Raw genomic sequence first — 16,036 nt, 5'->3', positions numbered from 1 at the left:
CAAGGCCACTTCCCCCTTCGAGAGACTAAACATCGACTTCAAAGGGCCCCTGCCGACCGAAACAGACAACAGATACATATTCACCGTTGTTGATGAATATTCAAGGTTCCCTTTCGCATTTCCGTGCTCGGATATGACCTCGGGCACTGTCGTGAGATGTCTCTCTGACCTCTTCGCTATGTTTGGGAAACCTTCGTACATACATTCAGACAGAGGGCCGTGTTTCATGTCGGCCGGGCTAAAACAATTCCTACTAGAGCTCGGCATAGCAACTAGTCGAACGACGGGTTACAACCCACAGGGAAACGGGCAGGTGGAAAGGTATAATGGAGTTATTTGGAAAGCCGTAACTCTGGCGCTGAAATCGAGAGGACTGGGCCCCGAGCGGTGGGAGGTTACTCTTCCCGACGCTCTGAATTCCATACGCTCTTTGCTCTGCACGTCCACCAATGCAACTCCTCACGAACGAATGTTTACTCACCAGCGACGTTATGTTGACGGTCAAACGGTGCCCAACTGGCTGACCCATCCCGGTACAGTGTTCATGAAACGCCCGGTCCGACAAAGCAAGTATGAACCCCTGGTGGAGGGGGTCGAACTCATTGACACTAATCCAGAGTATGCTCATGTCAGGCTCCCGGATGGCAGGGAGACCACTGTGTCGGTTCGCCATCTGGCTCCCTCAGGTACTCCTCCCGCAGGTACACCACCTTCTGGCACTCCTCCTTCTGACATTTCCCCCCCAGGAACTCCGCCGGGCGACGCCGCGTTCCACCCGAGAGCGATCGAGGAGTCATCCCCGGCACAAGTCGAGGCTCACCAAGAGGATCGGGAGTCTCCCTCAAGTGAAACTGCCATTTACTCCCGGAGAGGTCGACGAATAAGGCCCCCTCGACGACTCAATCTGTAAAGGGGATTATCGGCATTCTCGCTGCTCATGCTCCCATATGCTCATTATATCATATATCGATGCTCATTTCCATGCTCCTACAACTCAAAATAATCACTGCTTGGCATGTATGCTTCTGTAGACCTATTAGTCCGCGTTGCTTGAAATGTATACTCCTATAGTGCTAAAGCAATCATGGTGTGTAAGATGGGCCCCTAGTTACATTTTAAAGGTGGGGAGAATGTGGTGAATTGAGGTGAATTGAGGGACATGACGCGGGATCACATGTTGTGCGTCTCGCGTATAAGGGGAGGTCTCCGCGGCACGAGTGGTTGTCCCCGGGGCATTGCCATTTACATCGGCTGTTCACTTGATGCTCGTTAACTGAAGGTGCTCATTGACTGGTGAGAATGGAGATTATATCGAACTCCGTGCTTACGCGGATTTAGTCTGCAATGATTAATCGCACATGTATACGTTACTGCTTATGTACTCCTAGCTGAACCTGTATTCCCCGGTGTGCCCACAGAAGCGGCTCCAATCAAATGGAATAAAGCCTAAACTCTGAAGGTTCTTCTCTCGCTCTCATTTCAGTCTGCACTATACTCTGGGACTAAGTGTGCTGTGTGATGTGTTGATTCGATCTGACATATTTCCAGTTGTTACTGGAGTTCATCAGGGGTGTGCACTGGCCCCCACACTTTTTGTTTGTATGGATTGGATTCTGGGGAAGATGTCAGAGAGATCAAGCTGTGGTGCATCATTTCAGAGCATCAAGATCTCTGACCTTATTTTTGCAGATGATTCAGTTATCTTTAACTGAGATTGGATATCCTTTTGGGGACCCTCGAGGTGCTGAATGAGTCGTCGGAGTTGCTGCGATTTCGGATTTCTTGGGTCAAAACTAAGATCCAGGCTTTCCAATGACATATTGGATGCTGCCATCTTGTCTGTACCTGTTTGTGGTGAGGATGTTGAGGTCATGGAGAGATTCACTTACCTTGGCAGTGATATTCATGTCTCTGCTGGCTGTGAGCCAGAGGTCAACAGATGTCTGCGTCGGGCCTGTGGAGATCATGCGGTGTGGTGCTGTCGGTACCTGTGCAGGAGAACGAAAGTTTGACTTCAGGTCCTTGGTGCTTCCATTGTTGCTCTACGGATGTAAGACTTGAACTCTGACCAGGGATCTGAGACGAGACTTAACTCCTTCGGTACCAGGTCTCTTCAGAGAATTATTGGCGATCGCTGGTCGGACTGTGTGTCCAATGAGTGGTTGCTGAGAGAGACTCGGATGACATTTGTTACTTGTATAGTCCATGAGCATCAGCTGCGGCTGTATGTACATGTGGCTCGTTTTCCTGAAGCTGATCCTGCTCACCAGATTCTCTCAGCGAGGGGGCCTCGTGAGTGGAGGAGGCCAACATGCCGACCACGCCTCATGGTTGCAGCAGGTTCATCGGCATCCCAAGGAGATGGGGATGGGCCAGGTATCTGCCTGGGGGATGGCTAGATGGAGGCCCCTGGAGTACCAGCGGATAGTGGACGCAGCGACGCACTGCTCCGGCGCATCCTCTCATTCCTGACCTGACTTCTTATGGTGGCATGATTTTTCATGCTTTCACTGGCTATTAACAATGGTGCATCACCACTAATACGGAGTATGGGGGTACCACTGAAACAATGCCCCTATTACCAGTATACTGGTTCTCATTTTGCTGACCACGGAAGGATTATAGGCTTGGTCAATTCCACCTGGTGTTAATTCAGCATCCGATGAGGCTTGAACTCAGGACCCTAAGATCCAAAGCCCACCACCCTAACCAACTGAGCCCACACCAGGAGGGGGTTTGGGACGTGGTAAATGTGAGCAGAGGCAACATGGGGGAGGGGAAGGGAAGGCAATGTGAGGGGAAGGGAACGACGATAAAATGCGCCCAAAGAGCAACATTTTCTTTTTACCCGCCAGGTTTTTCATAAAACTGGGCAGGAGCATTTAAAACCCACACTATGTACCTAGCAAAGGCCTGTCTTCATGCATGCTGTCGCATGCACTAGCAGCGACCTTTGCATCCCTCCGGTCGGCTTTCTGCACATTCCTTAATCTTTTCTTCAATCAATATCATCATCTGAACAGTAGAAAAAGTTAAGTTTAATGCTTTGCTTAAATAAATACACTTGGTTATAAAAACTGCTATTTTGTTAAAATTTTCACATTTCACTCCAGATTGACACTTGCTTAGTCCACAAGATGCGATTCTCAAATCTTATATAATTTGATTATATACTTTAGTCTGTGAGAGTAGATAGTGTTTCCAAGGCAATGCATGCTTGAATTGGCCGAATCAATGTTGCGGCTAAAACCCCAACGAGGAGAACTTGGGCTGACCAAGGATAAGACTTTCAGGGAGGTAAGCCATTAATTATCTTCAAAAGGGGTGTTTAAATGAACCCAAACACCAATTTTCATTCATGTACTACCTTGGATTTCCCTTAATATGCATGCAAAGTTTCAGGCTGCTCGGTTTCCTAGTTTTGGAGTTATGGAGGACACACACTGATACACACACGGACATTTATTATCACGAGTTGGTTGGTCCGTTGGACCAAATTTTCATTGGTCTTCACAGCCTTGTTGCATACCCACCTGCTGTACTGCTTGAGCATTAGCTTTTATTTCACGAAGCCCAGATGTGCTTGGGTCAGCGTGAGGATTATATGTTCGTTATTATTATTGCCATATGATACTACTATTCTTATTGTTGTAAATATTGTTAGTATTCATGAACATATGTTTTTTTTTTTTGTATACCTTGTCGAGGCTCGTATGAGAGCTAACACACAACGCACAGCAAGGGGGCATGAGACAAGAGGGGCGGGAGTGGGAGGGACAAAACAGTGGGGAACAGACACATAAGGAGATCTGTGGAAGGGAGAGGGATGGGACAGGGAACATGGGGAATAGAAGATTGACATTACAGGGACTTTCAGGAAGGAAAGCAGGGGAATTGAAGGAAGTGGGCTTGGATGGATTATCGGGGGTAGAAAAGATCGAGGATTTGGATGGGGGATGATAAGAGGTGGTGGTGAACAGCTGTTTTGAAAGCCTGGAGGGAAGAATGGGAAAGAATAGAGTGAGAGAGTTTATTCCAAAGGTGGGAAAAAAGAGGAATGAAAGAGTGAAGGTGAGCAGTGATTCGTGATTTTGGTAGTTTTACCATAAGGGGGTTGTTGGCGGACCTTGAGCGCCCTGTGGAAATGTGGTGGGGACAAATCGCAGAGAGAGCAGGGGGGGGGCAAGGCTGGAGAGGAGACGGTAGAAGACATAAAGACTACCGACCAACCTGTGGTGATTGAGTGAGAGGCCCAAAGACTCACCTTTATTGTGGGAGATGCCGATGATCCTAAATGCCCTGGTTTCGACAGCGTGAAGCCAAGAAAGGTGGGAGGTAGGAGCACCAGCCCAGAGGGGAGAGCAGTACTTCATCAGGCTACGGACAAAAGCTTTGTAAGTGGTCAGGAGCTCAAGAGGGCCGAGGAAGGACTTTGCACAACGGAGGATTCCCAGTCGGCGACTGGCTTTGGAGGCGAGGTTGGAAATGTGACTTTCCCAGGAAAGGTCATGGCAGATAGTGAGACCCAGAAGCTTGAAAGAAAAGACTTCTTCCAGAGGATTGTTGAGAAAGTGGATGGGGGGGGGGGGGGGTTCTAAACGGTCCTTTCGAAGAGACATAGTGAGAGTGTGAGATTTGTCTGGATTGCCAGAGGATATGTCTGGATACGCTTTGTTACAATGTTATCATTTTTGTTATTTATTTTGTAACTAGAATGCCATGCCGTGGAAGAACGTATGAAGCGACTTTGTATATCTAAACATGGCGTGTGTTTCAAACACGGGCATTCTCATAGATTATTTTGGTCGTTAATTAGCCTAATCAACTCAGGAGGTCATGACGATCATTTTGGTGTATCACATTCCACATCGGAATGCTCCACAAAAACATGCCCCCCACACACACACACCTCATCCATTTATAGCAGAGTCTTAAAGGGTCTTTGAGGTCATCGGGGTCTTTTGGGTCGTTGGGGACTTTTAGGTCATCTGAGTCTGAAGCGTGTTTTGGGTCCTTGGGGTCTTCTGGAAATTTTGGGCCTTTGGGATCTTGAGGGTGTTGTCATCAGGAATATAAAAGGTCTTCAAAGGTTGAGGGGTCTCAGCAGTCTCAAGGATCAAGGTACATTCCAATAGTGCAGAATGGAATTAATGAATAGATTTCCGTGTCTCTTTCTCTCTCTCCATTTATCATAGATAGATTATAATTATTAAAACAAACCTGCCGTCTCTGAATTTGTCCTGATGGCACGTGCCCAGAGGGGTGAGATCATTTCTTTTACTCTGCCTGTGTGGCAGTCAAACAAAATTGAGAATAATTCCAAACAGGAAACTTCCCGTTTGTAAGGATGTCATAAAGGACACCCAAGCCCACTTCCTTCAATTCCCCTGCTTTCCTTCCTGAAAGTCCCTGTAATGTCCATCTTCTCTTCGCCATGTTCCCATCCCATCCCCATCCCTCTTCCTTCCACAGTTCACCTAATGTGTCTGTTCCCCACTGTTTTGTCCCTTCCACTCCCACCCCTCGTCTCATGCCCCCTTGCTGTGAGTTGTGTGTTAGCTCTCATACGAGCCTCGACAAGGTATACAAAAAAAAGGACACAAGCAACAAGCACGAATACCTAATTCAGTGTTACGGTGGTGTAATAGACACTGTTTCAGCGGCGGTAAAACCTAGAATTAATAATTAATTTATGTGACCTTTATGATATTTATTTTATTTAAATTGAATTATATGCTTGAAAACTATTGAACACAAATCGCCTTAAAAATACTTCCAAAAACCTCCAGTTTTGCAGTAGTTGGACGTGTGAAATAGGGTTGTGCACAACGGTGATGTGTTATACCGCTTAAATAGCCATAAACTTCTGGTACGTTTTGTTTTTTTAACGATATTTAAAATCATTATTGTATTAAATTTGAAGTAAAAACTGATGAATAGTTTACAATGTTTACAGTTTACAATACCCCAGTTTGACACCCTTTGCAAATCCACCAGGTCTCTTAATATAATCTTGCTGCATCGTGCTCCAACACTCCACATATTTCAAGCACCATGAATGTTTCTTGTATCAACAGGCCTGTCTTCAGTCAGAGCAGCCATCCTTGGGTGTGGGAACTTTGTGGTCTCGTTCCCTGGAAATTTTTGGTTGGCTATGAATGCAAGGCTTTTGGAATCTTCTGCCCTGCTTGCCCTGGGGTAGATTGGGGTTAGATGTAAAGGGGAGGTTTACAAATCAGCAGCTCAACATCAGGGAAAATCTCAAAACAACTATTCCCTACCCCTGACCCCCTCCTTTGCAGAAGAGCGGATGAATACCACTTTGTGTCAAAACGTTGGACCTGAATCTTACCTTGAGATTTTTAGAATACATTGTGGTACCTTTTTTTTTTCCTTACCTAGCAAAGGATCCTGGTTAAACCATTAAGCTAACAATTACCTCAACTGATTTTGGTTGTGCATTGCTTATTACCCCCCCCCCCCACTCCGTCGTTGCAGCGGAAGATGGGGTTTTTCGTGTGCGTGTGTGCGCACGTGCCCAGGTGCCCGTTCATGCCATTGCTCTTGTACTGTATGAGCTTTTCCCATCAAATTTTCCACAAACCTTTATTGTGAGAATGTAGGAAATATAAAAAATTGGGTCACACTGTGAAAGGGCAAAGTCATAAATAGCCCTTATGAGCCCCACCGCAGCATGTGAAGCACTAGACGTCCCATATTTTTTTTATTGATCACTTCCGTGTTTTTGTTTCTTTACCATTGAGCTTCAGTGTTTGTCCAGGCCATAACATTTTTACTAATTGAGCTTTTGCCATCAAATATTTAAGAAACATTGAGAATTATGGAGAACACACATGAATAAAATGTACAAAAGTTTAGTTTGAGTACAAAAGCAGTCACAGACAGCAGCCTGGTAATTCAATTGTTCTGAAACCGTTTTTTTTTTCAATCCAGACCGACAGTCCACTGTCTGTCAGACCTGCGGAGTTGTCAGATGATGAAGTATCAGATCTTTTTCAACGAGTTGCGGAACTTCAGCAAGAAAAGTGGAACCTAGAGGAGAAGGTTTGCACTACCAGTCCTGCAATAGTCGGGTTAAAGGGCTGTTTAATGTCACATTTAAAAAAAATTCCACACATTGGTTTATGGATGAGTATGCTGGTAAGGTACAGCAAAATTGTTGGCACCCTTTTGGTCATTGCTGGGCCTGTAATTGTGTTGGAAACAGGTGAAGCACTTGGAAGCAAGCAGCAGCTCCATGGCAGAGGATATCTGCAAGAAGCGGGCAATAATTGAGACTTATGTTATGGAGAGCAAGACTGGTGAGCAAGAGGAGTCACCGATTCCTGAAGTACCAACTTGCTTTGTGATGTATTTTAAGAAAATAATTTCTGGGGTGTCTTTTTGTGGACACATTTGGGAGAATTGGAGGTGGTGTGAGAAAGTAACTTGGATCTCACCCTCACCCAAGTTTTTTTTTTGTAATTTTTTAAATTTATTCTGTAATTTAAGTGTCTGTGTGTATCGTTGACTTGTTTGTCCTCCTGAATCGTTGGACAGAATTAGTTTAAAACCTTCCCATACACACAAAGTGCAATCACCAATTTGACAGGGAAGGAAAAATAAAATGAAATAAAAACAAGCTGAAAACCATGAATGACCTCGACGTTGAATGGAAGCTGATTACCAAATTATGTTGATACTTGGGCAGCCGATTACCAGACAATATAAATGCGTAAGGCTGTTCGAAGCAAAGACCTCCATTCTCCAGATAAATTTATTTCCAACGTCATCACGCGATTTTCAAACCCGCACTCACGGCCGTTAAATACTCAGAATTCTTGTAAATCATGGCTTTCTCCACAAAGTGTTTGTATTCAACAGAAAGGGACCCTAGGACCACCGAAAAGTTCAATCTCTCGCGAGATAAGGCTAGCTAGCATAAAGCGCCATGTTGCCTGCACGACTGCACGGTGTCACCTGACCCGCCAGCTCTCAGTCCAGTGAAATGTTTTAACAACATTTTAAAACGTCCGTTTTTCGCCGGAATTCTTTTGGATACTTGTAGAGCGCGTCACCAAACCTTCGAAAATAAGCCAAGATCGGATAGACGCGACCGATAAGCAGTCCCCCAGGGGGACACTGTATGAGGTCAAGCAGTAAACTGAAAGCATGTGGTGTTCCTTTCAATCAGATCAGGTCAGGTATGGGAGCATGCGCCAGAGCAGCGCGTCACTGCATCCACTTTCCGCCGGTACTCCAGGGAACTCCGTCTGGCCATCCCCATCTCCTTGAGATGCTGTACCTAGTGATTTCAATACCCAATGGTTATTTGAATTTAATATTTTCCTCATGAAAAGTGTTTCTGCTCGGATTTTACGAAAATTATTTATGTCAAGACGAGCTACACCAGGTCCCAAAAGTGAAAACAGAAATCGAATAGAACTTAACATAGCCTCGTGAGGTGGCATGGAAGCCAATGGAAGCCTCCTCTCGGTGCAATGCATTCCACACAGACCGATGATACAAAACAGTCAAATTTCACAAATCTTGATGCAACAGAGTGTGAATCAACCTTTGCGACTGCGAAAAGTGAAAACAGAATTTAAGTTGAACTTAACAAAAAAATAAACGCGTGAGGCCGAGTGGAAGCCAATGGATTTCAACAAGGCCAATGGAATCAAACAGCAACTGCTACCCACATACATTACACGGTGTGTAAACGGTATAAAATGTGATTTTTACAAACTTTATGACAACCGAGTGTTAATCAACCTTAGCGACTGCGAAAAGTGAAAACAATTTAAATTGAACTTTAAAAAAAAAAAAAAATTTGAAAACCCCTCCTATTGAAAGAGTCAACCGTCAGGGTAAAAAAACTAGGAGGTTGAGTATGGGAGGGAGTACCTCAATTCTCTCTAAATGTGTATGGTGTAGCAGCACTACTGGTAGGATGGGTACTACGAGTCATTAAAATATGCAAATTCACCTCTGTGGTAATTCTGGGGGTTTAACCTGTCCATAAATGACTGGTTCTTCACGAGTTAAATACATGGTGAATATTGCACCATGTTTCTCCCCATGGGGTAATGTACATATTTGCATATACTCAGGGGTGGACTGAAGGTATTCTGGGCCTTTGGGCAAAAGGGGTCTTTTGGTATTCTGGACCCTTGGGCAAATAAAAGTCCCCCCTCCCCCCACCGCGATAAAATACCTTTCACAAAACCAACGTTTGTGAACAGGTTGTAGAATCATTTCAACAAGATAAACTTTGGATTATACTTGACTAAATAGTCCATATGCCAGAGTGAATACTAACTGTGTGGCAGTGCATGATATTGCATAAACACACCAACCATGCATTGATATATACTAGTACGGGCCCATCGGTGCGTAAACGACGACTGGATTGGGAAATTATTTCAATTAGATCGGACCAACCGTATCATAAATGGCCATAACTTGGGAAACACCTGGGAAACATACTCAGGTCCCCAGCGTCAATTGTGATGTCATATCAAATGAAGAAGAATTGTGACGCCCCCTCTCTCTCGCACCCCCTCGCTCCCCCCTAGTCTCGCCCCTCCTCTCTCGCCCCCACTCTCACCCCCTCTTGAATTGTGACGCCCCCTCTCTCTCCCCCTCTCTCACCCCTCTATTCCACCTCTCTCTCCCCCTCTCTCACCTCCTCCTCCTCTCTTGAATTGTGACGCCCCTCTCTCTCACCCACCTCTCTCCCCCTCGTCTCACCCCTCCTCTATTCCCCCTCTCTCTCTCCCCTCTCTCTCCCCCTCCCCCTCTCTCTCCCCTAGTCTCGCCCCTCATCGCTCCTCCCTCCTCTCTCTCTCGCCCTTCTCTCCCCCCTACTCCTTCCCCCGCTCCCGACCTCTCTTGTCCCCACTCCCACCCCCCTCTCTCTCCCCCCAGTCTCGCCCTTCATTGAATGAATATCAGAAAAATGAATATCTTCATTCACAATAAATGCCCTTTAAATTTCACTTCTTCAAGCAAGTATGTCCATCAGCCAATATTCCACATCAATAAGATCCAAAGCACCCAAACAAAACAGGTAGCTTGAAGGAGGAGTAATGGATTTAGTTCAGATGTCTTGGCAACTCTGTTTATGCTCTTTGTCATTTCAGCTTCTGTACAACCTCCTTTTTAACAGCTATGAGCATCAATGATTCCAAGTTTTGTTGTTTGGGAAGATCTGAGCCCGGACTTCACAATTTTTCTAATCAACGATTTTATGACCCAAAACCAATTAATATAACACTTTTCAACACAACTAAGATATTTTCATACACAAATTTGAAGAATAATGAGACCGTGAATTAAAAACAAAGAATTTACAAAACAAAAACTAGTGCACCTCATGTTGCAGAGTACAGTACTGTGCATGCATTACAATCCCAAGCGTCATGGAATGTTCTAGGCAAATGGCCTGAAACGGTATAGAACGAGATGGGCACTCGATAGAGCGCGTACCTCCACTAAACTGGATTTGTTTGTTTTGTATCCCACTGTTAGGTCGGATCTAGATTCGGACCTGAACTAAAATTTAATCGGCTTGTTCTTGTCAACTAACCAACTCATCCACCAAGTTTCATCCGAATCCATCCATAATTTTTTGAGACATCGTGCTATAGTCTGTTTTAGCCCGATCACTCAATGGTGAAGAATCACTTTAAAAATTATAGTACCTGGATCCAGATTTGGATCGTCACCAAAATCTAATCAATTTGTTCTTGGCACACACCCAACCTGATCACCAAATTTCATCTGAATCCATCCATAGCTTTGAGATACCCTGTACACAAACAGATAGGGGTGAAAACATAACCTCCATCAATCGCAGATGGCAGAGGTAATACAATGCACACGGACCAATATTATTTCTTCGTGTCATTTAGCTGAAGATTTTGCCAAGAAAAAATTGTCACTTTCACCATCTGATCTAAAATGAAGGAGATAGCGGAACGTTCGGACCGATCGAGTTAATTCTCACATGCGTCAATTGAACACTTTCTTCAAAAGATTATCAAAAAATACATGAAGATGGTTAATTTTTTTTTGGACAAAGGATTCAAACCCAGTTTCTTGTGACACATTTATGGTTAATAATTTTCTGTAAAGTTTGAAACTGCAGCTTTAACAGTGGTAAAAGTTTGTTTTAAAGCAGGTAAAATGTTTCAGAGCAATAAATGACGACTGCTGTATTTTTTGGGGGGAAAAATCGAAATAGACTTTCAACCCTCAACAATTAAATATACATTCTAAAATATACTCAACAAAATATGCTATGTTTTAAATATACATTCTAAAATCTCCTTATTCTGCTATTTTAAAAAACGTAAACTTTTTTTTTTTTGAGCACAGGCCCTTGTTCCGTGCCCGACTGCTCAGTCCAGCCTTGCATATACCAGAACTTCCCATTTTGATGGGGAGGGTGGGAAGGCAGCTTGCTGTGAAAAACATACTCCACAATAGCGAAGGAGTTTAAATAAAAATTATTTGATCCCTCCATATGGCTTATTGAGCAAATGAGAACATCAGGAATTGGAATCGAGATGCTTTCATGTCTCAAGCAATTGCGGTTTTGGGACAATTTCCATTAAAAAAAGAAAGTGCGCCAGCCAAGAGCGGCAAATTTAATTGGTCGAGATGACGTAATATTTTGACCAAGTACTGCTAAACTGGAAGTTTTTGAAGTGCCAACAAGGAGATTTGTGTCATCCAGTGTTCTAAAATACATAATTCAATCAAAATAAGAAGTTTTAAAGGCTGTAGAAAACGAGGCAAAACATTGAATCGGAAGTTTACCACTGATGACGAACATTCTTTTACACCACCTTATTTAACACATTACAGTAGAGCTATTCATGCCTGTTGGCTGTGTCTTTTATGACATCCCTGAAAACAGTAAGTTTCCTGTTTGGAATGGTTTTTATTTTCTTTTTGACTGCCAGACAGGCAGATAGACTGAAGCAATCACTTCACCAGATGTGCGCTCAAGATAAGACTCCATATAATGTCAAATTCAGTCAAAGTACTGCTAAACTGCAGGTTCATATTCCGATTAGTGTTCAACAGTGTTCAAAATACAAAATTCAATTGCAATCAAGTAGTTTCTCGATCGTAGACCGACAGAGTGAACCAATTGCTTAACTCCACTCTGCATGACACGCTCAGGGTAACTATTTATTTTGATTTTTAACGTCATTCTCAGGCTCATGATACAGCTTGTATATTAATCATGTGCAGGGTAAATACTTCATCAGTGTACTTTAATACGAATTACATATGGTATGTAGTAGTATTTTTACCATTGAACTCTCCATCCTGAGTTTGATTCCTGACCCAACTATAAACTGTCTGGTTGGTGTTTCATAGGCAGGGCATTACATAATAAAAGTGTGCCATACCTTGCTTGGATATTATGCTGCTTGTCTCATGTGCTTGCATTACCTGGTGCACAGAGTTAATTGTTACCATGCCCTGAACAAATTATAAATTTCTGCCCCAAATCGTGAGTCACGCATCAAACTTGGGGTAAACTCCAACTTGACTAATTAGGGCCAATTTCCAGACAGTACATTGGAGTACAGATGCATCGAGCTGTAAACATGGGTTCTCAACATCATGAATTAGTCAGATGGCACTTTTAAAAAAGCCAATACTATTACAATAATATACCCCCCATCCCACCCCCCTTCCCAAGATGTCGGATCCACACACACGCATTCGGACAGACCAACCTTTGTTAGCGTATTCAGAGACCTTGTCAAAACTGGTGACGAAGGAGTGAAGGATATGAACAAGAAACTGCAACACTTGCTGGAAGAACAACTCACCAAGAACATGCATTTACAGAAGGTATGTTGTGTTTGCAACCTCAAGGTGTACAAATTGTGCTCTTTTCTGCACTTTTATTTTCCTTCCATTGCAATTGTGTTTCGATGTTCCCATCCATCTCACACAGGGAACTGTTTGTTCTTTGAAGAATATTTGAACAAATTGATTGATACGATTGTACAAAACATGGATTCAGCCTTGTGCCTTTCCAAAACGTCAATCTTTTAAATAGCAAACATCACCATAAAAGTACACTTGTTTAGAGAGACAATTTGGATTTTTACAATTTTGGGGAGGAGGATGGGGGATGGGGTTGCACTGTTTAGAGAAATAAGTGAACGATTGTTATAATTCTTTTCTCTGACATTTTAATCACGTGACTTATAATGCCCCAAATAAAGGTTGAGACTTGATAAGGGTCAACTGCATTGCATTTTATCAGGAAAAGATATGCATGGTAAGTTTGAGGAAGTGGGGTGGGATGGGTAAATCAATACCAATAAATGTCAAGAGGGAGAATGTGTGTGCGTGTATCTCTTCCATAACTCAAACAATGAAACCTCATGGCCCCAAAATTTTCATGCATACTAAAGGAAACTCAAAGGTTGTGCATGATTGAAAATTGGGTGTTTGGGTAAATTAAAACACCCCTTTTGAAGATAATTAATCGCGTACCTCCATGAAAGACTTATCCTTGGCCAGCCCAACTTCACCTCGCAGGGGTCTTGGCCGCCATTTTGATTCGGCCTATTCAAACATACCTTGCCTTGGAAACACTATCCACACAGACGAGTTAAAGTATATAATCAAAATGTTATTTTGGATTCGAGAATTGGATCTCGTGGATTAAGTGTCAAAATCTGGAGTGAACTCTGAAAATTTTAACAAATTTGTGATTATTATAACTTTATTTAAGCAAAGCATTAAACTTAACTTTTTCTACTATTTGCACGAATATATTGAGTGAAGAAAAGATTAAGGAATGTGCAGAAAGTAACTTCATTGAACACAATGAAAATAACTAATGGGATCGCTATGCTCTGCAAGTTGTTTTTGTAAGCCATGGCGATACAATCCATCGGGGTCCCGTTATTTATGGCAATTACGTATGCAGTTTTTCTTTTTCAGTTTTGTGCGATGTGCTTTCATTGTAAAATATGAATATACTAATAGTTGCTGCAATATATTAATAGTAGTCATTTGCTGCAGAGGTACGTAACGCATGGGCAGCACATACAGACGTGGTACAAATGACTGCTTTTTTCACCTTTTTGTGCGATGTGCTTTCATTATAAAATATTACTATAAATATATATAAATATATGAAGGTTGCTGCAATTTTTTTAATAGTCGGCAGTTGTTGCAAGCACACGGACGTGGTACAAAATTATTTTCTCTCTGGGGGGAAGGGGGTGTATTGCTGTTTAGGCGCATTTAAATCACCTTGGTATGCTGCCTTCCCTTTCCCTTACCTCCTCCCAAAGCCCTGCCTCTCTCGTGGACATCTCTGGGTGGTGTTTAGTTTACCCGTTTGAACGTGCTGTTTTAACTTTCCACATGTCATTCAATCTTGTACTAATACTGGCAGAAGGGGATCAATCTCACCCCTGCCCTCCACTTTCCCTGAAGTCCCTCTACCAAAGGCAAGTCCAGAACACCCCTTTCCCCTCCCCCATCTCTCCCCCTCCAAGTGTAAAGCGCATTGCTCCCGTCCCCCTTCCTCGCTCCCCCATCCCCTTCCTCCTCCTCCTGTCTTAATACTCCCCTCAGCAGAGCGATGGGTTGTATTTGCTCATGTAGAATATATCGAGAAAAGGGAATGAGGTGAAACATTGGAGATTAAGGAAGAGATTTCTAAACAGACTGTTTATTTGCAATTTTAATTGTTTCACAGGATATGGAGCATCTTTCTCAAGAGCTGGTGCAGCTGAAAGGTTGTGGTGAATCACCTCATGTTTGCCTCCCCAAGTCATTATAACATTCCCAAAACTTGCTGTGGATTTCAACTTCTTCCATTTCCGTTGCATTCATGCAAAGTAATCAAAAAGGCCATTAATCCATATTTAAGGTCACCTTCAATTCCATTGTATAGCAACTCTTTAGCCATTCCAAACATTTTGTAAGTGGGTCATGTTGCACTTTCCAAAATGTCAAGTTTGACATCAAACTGATGTATATGCTGAGGGAGTGATAATGTCTTGCATTGTAATGCATCATACTTTTGAGATGGGGTTGTGCATTTTAGATGGATTCCTCAAATTAATTGAATGTGGATCGTCAGAGAAAAGACATGCCGAAACCAGCTTATGATAATTTGATGGTTAGTCTCAAAAGTGCACGCGATTTTTTTTTTTCATTCGCCAAGACCAAAGAATGTGCGCAGACAGATATCGCGTATTAAAAACGCCCAATTTTCAATCAAGGAAAGTCGACAGTTAACCAAGTTTTCCATATTTTATGCAAAGTGCTCTAAACATTTCCCAGTCACGTTGGAACGTGTCGGTGCACACTGATGGCTTTGCACCACTTGAACAATCTTTAACAGAGTGAACCACCTGTGTAATCATGTAAAAAGATGGAGTTGCATCGATTTATTAATGATCCATTTTGTACAGTACTTATTTCACATGCCAAGTTTCTCAAGTCACTTCAAACATTTTACCAGAACATCCAGGAATGATAGAGCAAATGCATCCATTCGGGAGCAAGCAATACCTTTTTGAGGACTATTCATCGGGACTTGGTTTGCTGTAGAAAGTCAGGAAACCTTTTGATTATATCTCGCATTTTCACAACGGTATAAAAGATACAAGAATATAATATTTTAGAGGTGACAACAATGATCGGTATCCAGTTCATGGTGATCGGAGCTTAGTGGCAAAGAAAGTTTGACACCCGTACTTCTGAAAAGTGACATTACCTTAATTGCTTCGTTTTGCACACCTTTTGCTGGTTTGTGCTATTTATCTACAATAAGACCGATGGTCAATTTACAGAGAGAGGCCTTGACACTGGAATTAAACTGCAGGTAGTTTGGTTTCACCATCCGGTGCTTTATTTTGGGAAACAAAGGTAATGCTGATGTTTTACCTGCATGCTGTTTAATTATAAATATTGTATAGTTGTCTTGAATTGTGAATGGTTGATTTTCATTTGTATAAAATTATACTGAAAAGTT

General features: G+C 42.9%; 1 protein-coding gene across 2 annotated transcripts in view; it reads left to right on the top strand.

Moving 5' to 3' along the window:
- Positions 1 to 16,036, top strand: part of GRIPAP1 (GRIP1 associated protein 1) — a 78,947-nt gene extending 62,911 nt beyond the window's left edge. For both annotated transcript variants that reach the window (XM_085899083.1, XM_085899082.1), the window contains exons 19-22: positions 6,955 to 7,065; positions 7,229 to 7,322; positions 12,725 to 12,879; positions 14,753 to 16,036. In XM_085899083.1, coding sequence (XP_085755209.1) covers positions 6,955 to 7,065; positions 7,229 to 7,322; positions 12,725 to 12,879; positions 14,753 to 14,836 — 444 coding nt within the window. In that variant the 3' untranslated portion in view covers positions 14,837 to 16,036. The remainder of the gene's footprint in view (positions 1 to 6,954; positions 7,066 to 7,228; positions 7,323 to 12,724; positions 12,880 to 14,752) is intronic.

The sequence above is a fragment of the Eptatretus burgeri genome, chromosome 10 (genome assembly GCF_056783735.1).
Source record: "Eptatretus burgeri isolate ZD-2024b chromosome 10, Ebu_testis_v1, whole genome shotgun sequence".
In the NCBI taxonomy this organism is placed as follows: domain Eukaryota; kingdom Metazoa; phylum Chordata; class Myxini; order Myxiniformes; family Myxinidae; genus Eptatretus; species Eptatretus burgeri.
Note: the sequence above shows the minus strand (reverse complement) of the source record. Positions and strands in the feature narration are given on the sequence as shown.